Genomic DNA, 7,327 nt, shown 5'->3' with positions numbered 1-7,327 from the left:
GCGTTCACCCTTTTTCCATGCTCTAACGCTGCCCGCAGTGATTCAACCCTCTGCGCTACGAGCGTTCCCGACGCCCATTGGTCGACAACGCTCGTGGTGGGGACGGGGTTAATGTTTTCAGGACGAATGAATTGCTCGTCGACTCGACGCTCTTTGGTGCAGGCTATACACCCCCGCCACGCAGTGTTCGAAAACGATTTAGACGTGAAAAATTATATTGCATCTTAAAAGTGAATCATGGATCCTTAAAAAAAAACTTATGAACGATCATTAACACTCTTAACATTAATTTTACTTAATAATTTTTGTATTATTTTATGTCGAAATTAAATTATTTAATTAAAGAAGAAAACAAAATGTATTTATTATGGAAGTTTCACTACTAGATAACATTTTGAATTATATAATATATGTAAATAATAGAAAGTGGGAATAATAAGAATAAAATTCGCTAACTCTAAAGTTATATTATTAAAAAAGTAGCAGCTGATTTTTAGAGAAACCAAAAGAATGAACGATAAACCTTACGATAACTGGATACTAAAATTGGTTCTCTTTGATTACCTGTGTTTAAAATTATAATAAATTTTGATCAATTGTTTTTATTCTAAAATAAAGTGTGTACCTTTCTGTGCAATATTCGTACAGTACAAAATGAAATCATTGCAATATCATTATTTCCTAGAAAGAGAAATATGAACTGCTAAAACAGATATCCAAGAAGAATAGAAATGTCGAGTTTTTAACTAAAAATTAACTTATTTAAACAATTTCTAGGGATAAATAATGTTTCAAATGAAGACACCTAAAGTAAAATGATTGGAGATGGTACAAAATTCGACTTTTGCCCGTCTAAATCGTCGTTTTCGAACACTGTGGGACATCGCGATTAGAAGATCGTCACGAGACTGATTGTACCCTATGGTAGGATTCTGAATTATTAGAATTATCATCCCTGTCGATGTTTCTCATGTCTGATTTGCCCAACAATTTGCTCTAATGTTTCAAGATCACATCAGTTTAATCGGGGTTTTCGATCTGTCCAGAGCCAGGAAGTCCAACCCCAGCTTCAGTACCCCTGTATACTTCCGGTTACGCGGTTACAGCGCCTCTCGAAATTGATCACTTTCGTTTGTTATACTTCCCATTTAATCAAACTATGATCTACGATTATAAAAATTTAAAAGCTGATAGGAGTAATTTGACGTGTGGAACCGTAATAAGATCAACGATAGACTAAGAAGTATCTATGATTCAACAAAATCTAGCCTACTCAAAAAAATTGTCTCCACAATGCTGCATTAAGAATAGCAATTGGCACATTCAGGTTGTGTCCTATTCTTAGCAAAGTCGTGGAACCTCCTCTTAAAATAAGAAGATATACAGAGTAAGTCGCGTAATTAGGGCATGTTATATCTCCAATTTGATGAAAAATAGAAGAAAAACTACGAGGAATGAGGATAAAGTTGAGTGATACGATAGCGTCTATTTTTCAGACATCATTTTTTGAAAAGTATTAGAGTTGAATTCCAAAACGTGTACAGTAAGTCCATCATTAACTGTTGCGTGTGATTTCATTACTATATAATAGATTGGCAATGTTTAATGTCCAAACACGTTTAAAATATATTAATGAAACATCGATTAACTAATTCGATATGCCTTTGATCATGAGTCTGCTAAAAGAAAACCCGATATTTTAAAAAGCACACTACGCTGACGATGTATGGTATCCATTCTCAGACCACGCGCCTGAATAAAGTGAATTCTTTTCTTCAGATGGGCAAAGGAAACGATTTCACGTTACTAAGAATAAATTTCTTGAAACATCCAGTTAATGCAGTTGACACATACAAAGTTCTGTGAATTTTTAGATTTTCCAACAATTTACAGAGTACAATTTTCTAATATACTTTAAGGAACTATTCTAATTTCGCAGCCATTAGCTCGACTCTACCCAGGAGGAAAGTATTTAGAATACTTTCGTTGTGGGTAACACCGATTACCAGATCCCACCACGAGAAGGTTGCTGCGACTGGAAACCCGAAAGGAGATAGATGGAATCTAGGTTCCATCTCTATCACCGAGTTAAAGAACCATGAAAATTTCAGAAACGAACAGAAATGAAAATCGAGCAAAATTGAAGAAAATGTACTATTATAAATCTGATTCGATCGATATAATACCTAAACTGAAATCTGCCTTAGAAACACAGTATTCCTTACTTACAATTATAGAAATAAGTGACAGAGTAAAAATAGCTAAATATAATTAAATTATATCATATTTAAATATAATTAGCTAAAGAAATATCAAGATTCTATCAGAAGAACAATAGAATGTCACATAACAGGAGAGAAATAGAAATAGCAAATGATTAAATAAAATACGATGCTACAAATTATTTTTGTTCCATGTGATATACCTACTTAAAGACTAAGAAGCTGTTTGTAATCATTCATAACGAAGGAGGCAAATTGTTAAACAAATTTAAATCAAGACTCAGTGATTAAATAAACAAGTAACTATGAGCATATATTACAGTTAAACAAAAAGAAGAGATAATAGTGGTCAGTTGATACCACTAGTGACCAGATGACCAGAAGACAGGACTCAGGTGCGTAGATCCTTCTCCCTCGGAGGCCTAAGCTGGAAAACTATTTTCGGCACTGAAGTCAATCTTAACTAAGGCAGAAGGAGTGGGGTTAATGGAACAAGGTCAAAGTTACGTTAGGTCTCCGTGACGAGCAACAATTTCACGAAATATTAATATTTATAACAATTATTTACTAAGTCGATATTTTTAATAATTATTTCAACTACTGTCCAATAAAAATTGTTAAAAATTACAATCGATAGAAATCATGATATAGTAATATTTGTATGAATCGAAGATTTCGACGAATTTTTATTCCAAATCGTGATTGTAATTAATATTTATGTACTTTTTAAATGTTGTTGGCACAATATCCATTACAATTTATCGAATTTTTACCGAGTGTCATAGTAAAAGATGACTCCTGAAGTGTGTCTTAATTATGTAAAATACAACGTTATCCTTCGATGTCCTTGCTATAAACTTGAATGTAACGTCAAAATATTATAAAAGCAGTGCACAATTAGAAAAATTATGCTATTACAAATAGTTAAGTGTTCTTTCCAAATATATATTAATAGTTGCAAATGATAGGAACGAAAATGTAAATTTTGGAAAGGTTGAGGCTTTAGAAAGTATTTTCTAAAAATTAACGTCACAATATGCGTGATAATTATGCATTGCAAAACAATGAATTCTATACATAAATCGATTATGTAGATTCGGTAGATGCAGTACCGTTCGATTGTTTATTATAATTAGAAGATAATCGCGAGCCATATTGGATCAAACATTTTAAATAGCCTTCGTGTCCGAGCAAAAATAATTCCACGGTACCCTGCGTACCGCGAATTTCGTATGAAAATGATTGACAAAATCGGTTTGGCTGTCCTCGTTAGACGAGGGGTATTTATTAAATTAATCGTAAGAAGTAAAATAACATTGATCTTTTTCTTTCGGTTCTGTACAATGTTAATACATAAGTGTATATATTAAGATATTCGTATGATATTATGTGTCGTTATCGCTAAAAATATATTGTGTTGCAACGGTGCAAATAAACCGAATCGAAGTGTGATAGTTTCTCGCGTGTGTTGCGAGCGATTGGTACGTTTGCTTTTAAGATCGCGTGAATTTGGGTAGGTTTTTGAAAATTTTTTTTTTATTATACATTGGTTGCCGAGAGGCTCGATACGACGATACGTCGATTCAGAATGTTTTTCACTGCTTCGCGCGTCAGTGTGAAATGTAATATGCTCGGGCGCGCTTAATGATTTTTAATAGGAGATGAATGGTATGATGAATATAACGAACAGACGTGTCCCTCATTGACGTGGAGTTTGTCGACCGATGAACGCCGACATTATGGCGATCGCGTTGTCACTTCAATCTTCTGCCGTTGCTCTCTCGCACAGTCTACGGAGGAACGCTAAAAAAACAAAACGATCCACGTTAATTACGTTGAACAGCAACAGCGGCACGAGTCGACCGGCAAAACCAAAAAGTGGTCACAATTGTCGTAAAAACGCTATGCCGATCGAGCTTGGCGCCGAATACACATATATAAGCGTGATCGAATTCAGTAAGCATTAAGAAAATTTGATTTGCCATTTCAGGATGTTGTATAATATATTACAAAGCTCACGAAGCTCGAGAAATTTGAGCTTTGTTTCCGTGACACGAAGGGTTAAACGTTATTTTAAATTTTGTCAAAACCTAAAATTTTCCAATATGGATACCGTTTATTCCGAATTGCAAAAACGAGTATTTCGCGTATAAATTAACGCGAATTTTATATTTATTTATAGTAACTCCATCTCTATAAAACAATCCAGAAATATTTAAAAAATAATATAACACCTGAAAAACGTTTTTCGTCGTGTAGAGGGCAAAATCGAAATATATAAATGGCGTTAACGTCGTTAAAAAATTGTTTTTAACACCCTCGAGTCACGAGCCTCCTGCATGAACATCTTTAACCGTTTATGGTAGTCAGTGCGAGAAGCGTGTTATCGATTTCAGCATCCCTGATGATTCGTTGCGTCCTATATTTTGCGAGATGTGCGTGCGAAGAGGGGGGTGGGGCGGTGGGCGAAGAAAATTGTATTAGTTTGCAGATAAAAAACAGCGGAAGAAGAAGAAGAAGAAGAATCAGAAGAAGAAGAAGAGGGAAACAAAGGCAGACGACACATGGAGACGCACTTTACAGGATGTACTTACGAAACACGATTTTTGTGACACTGTCATCTTGTTTGCTTACAATAGCACCATCATCTTCTTCAAGAATGCTGTAGAAAACAAAACACGTGGAAACGTCAAATGATGGGGGGCTTGGGCCCGAATGATTTAATCATTCCCGTGACACGGCTGGACATTTCGGGCGGCTGCGTATACGATCTAAGGATTTACTAGTACTGTACATTGGGTGGGGTGATGATAGGGGGTGAAGGTTGCTTTAAAATTTTCTACTGCAAAATCAACCACGTCTACTGACAAAACTTAGACAAATGCGTTTCCTTGAACTGCTTTCCTTCCAACTACCTATGCTCTACGCTAATTGTCTGATGCAGCTTATTTAACACTCTTTCTGTCTTCGTCTATTTCGCGGGATGCATTTCCGTCCTACGCGTGGAACGATACTTACGAGCATAGGGGATGAAACCGTCGTCGTCTTCCGGGTCCATGCATTCCTTCAACACGGTGTCCACTTCGTTATCGGCCAGTTTCTCACCTATGGGGGCACATACAACAATCGTTGATCGCTGTTTCCATCTTTCTCGCTACCATTACTACCGATCGATTTTTCATTTTTCTATTTTCTTGAAGAATATATATTCAAAAATATATTTGCAAAACTTTAAACAAAAAGATCAAAATATTTGAGTATCTTGTTTTCTCGTTTAAGAAAATATTGATAAAACTCGAAACGACTGGCGACAATAAATACGAATGATTTCAATACCAAGCGAGAGCAGCGTGTGCGAAAGTTCGGCCCCGAGCATCATTCCGTTTTCTTGTTTGTCGTACAGTTTCAGACACTCGAGGAAGTCTTCGTAGCATCCCTGTTCCTTGTCCTTTTTGCACTGGCTGTAAATCGGTAAGAATTCGTCGAGTTTCATCAGTTTCTCGCCCCTCTTTTTCGTTCCTCCAAGCTTCTCGATGGTAGCGTTCGTGGGGTTCAGGTTAAGGGCCCGGAGAACATTTCCAAGGTCGACAGCGTCGATTTGGTTGGAACCGTCAGCATCGTAAATGGAAAAGGCGAATTCTGCCTCTGTTAAACGAATATGCAAAGAAACGATTAATCGACCAGGAACATGCAAAGAACTTCAGGAACCGTCTAAATTTAGCCAACGATATAGATTTATTTTGAAACGATCGTCCAAGCGTTGGTTGCGCGCGCCAATATTCTTTGCATCGTTTATTTTGAAGACGTTACAGACTCAGCAAATTAAATTTATATATACAATTTTACTTTTGTAAAATTAAATCAGCTATAATTAATAAGACTACTACGATAGTCACCCCCCAAAAGTGTTCACGATCGTTACATAAATAAATTACCATCGTTAAATTTGTAACGTTGTAAATTTTTAATGCTTAAGAGAATTTTTGCGCCGGAATACTCGATATTCGAAATGGAGATTCTTGGGTAGTTTTAAACCGTGGAATGCCGAGCGTGAAATCTGGGTTGATATCAGCTGAAGCTTGGCTCTTGGTGCGTACCTGGTTCAAAAATATTATTCTATTTCGAGCCGCTCCCACCCAGCAACCGATTCAAGAACTCGCCGGTGGAAGTAGTGGGTCAGATTACCCCCGCCGAGCCATATAAGAATAGAGAACCAACTATTTTTGAAATGGTGCTACGCATTCGGGATGATTACACCCCGTTGCTTTACCAGTTACTGACGATTGCGTAATTCGTTTGTCACGTGATACTCTAGGAATGTGTTACACGCGAACGAAAGCCCAGCTTTGAACCACGATTAAAAGAATATTTGAATATTCAAAGTTTCGCGTCCCCCGTCGACGATCTAACGCGTTGAAAAATATTTTTTTAAGAACGCACAGAAAGTTTCACACGTATCGATCTATCGTGACATATGCTCGCGAGGGCCCGTCAAACGCACATTCTCCATCGATCTACGAATTTTTCCTCGCGACACACAATACCGGGACGCGCGAAACCGTGCAGATTCACTCTTCACTATTGTTTGACAAACTGGCGGTTTCGAACTCTTTCGCTTCCTACTTCCGGCGCACAGGTAGGTTCGAGCACAAGCGAAATATTTCCTGTATTTTTTAGTTTTACTCACTTTCGACTTCCCTAGAGTTGAGGTCTGCCTGCAAGAAGGAAACGAACGATACTTTTAATGGAGATTCATCGACGGAATATTGAAATTTTAAACGAGAATTTGGAGTTACGGGAGAAGAGCGTGAGAATTATTAATAAATGAAAGAAGTTGGGATCTCGCAGTTCGAGTAGAGAGTGTCCAAAAGACTTACCATTGTAGTCTATAGTTGTGCGACTGAGTGTTAACTGAACGAAGCGTGGACCAGAAGTGCTACCGGTTGTTACCAAATTTATTCATTTTATTGCTGTAGATGGCGCGATGATCGGGACACACGAGAATTAAACAAGGAGGACTGGCAGTATCGGCAACGCCGCGATCCAAAAACAGTTCGAGGGGTAATCGCGGGTTAAGCTGTGCTTCCTACTACGATAAATGGTTT

At 37.2% G+C, this 7,327-nt stretch overlaps 1 protein-coding gene across 2 annotated transcripts; it reads right to left on the bottom strand.

The window, feature by feature from the left end:
* Nucleotides 1-3,477: 3,477 nt before the first annotated feature.
* Nucleotides 3,478-7,236, bottom strand: LOC122402506 (myosin light chain alkali). 2 transcript variants are annotated; one of them, XM_043405348.1, is made up of 6 exons: nucleotides 7,100-7,236; nucleotides 6,910-6,937; nucleotides 5,559-5,867; nucleotides 5,241-5,327; nucleotides 4,817-4,884; nucleotides 3,478-4,025 (listed from the first exon to the last, which is right to left on the bottom strand). In XM_043405348.1, exons 1-5 carry the CDS (start codon nucleotides 7,100-7,102, stop codon nucleotides 4,853-4,855), a joined length of 459 nt encoding a protein of 152 aa, XP_043261283.1. In that variant the 5' UTR covers nucleotides 7,103-7,236; the 3' UTR covers nucleotides 3,478-4,025; nucleotides 4,817-4,852. The 2 variants fall into 2 exon arrangements, with proteins under 2 accessions (XP_043261283.1, XP_043261282.1); XM_043405347.1 differs by lacking the exon at nucleotides 4,817-4,884.
* Between the last annotated feature and the right edge of the window lie 91 nt (nucleotides 7,237-7,327).

Source organism: Colletes gigas, unplaced genomic scaffold (genome assembly GCF_013123115.1).
Source record: "Colletes gigas isolate AHSC1104 unplaced genomic scaffold, ASM1312311v1 Colletes_gigas_Sc00037, whole genome shotgun sequence".
Classification (NCBI taxonomy): domain Eukaryota; kingdom Metazoa; phylum Arthropoda; class Insecta; order Hymenoptera; family Colletidae; genus Colletes; species Colletes gigas.
Note: the sequence above shows the minus strand (reverse complement) of the source record. Positions and strands in the feature narration are given on the sequence as shown.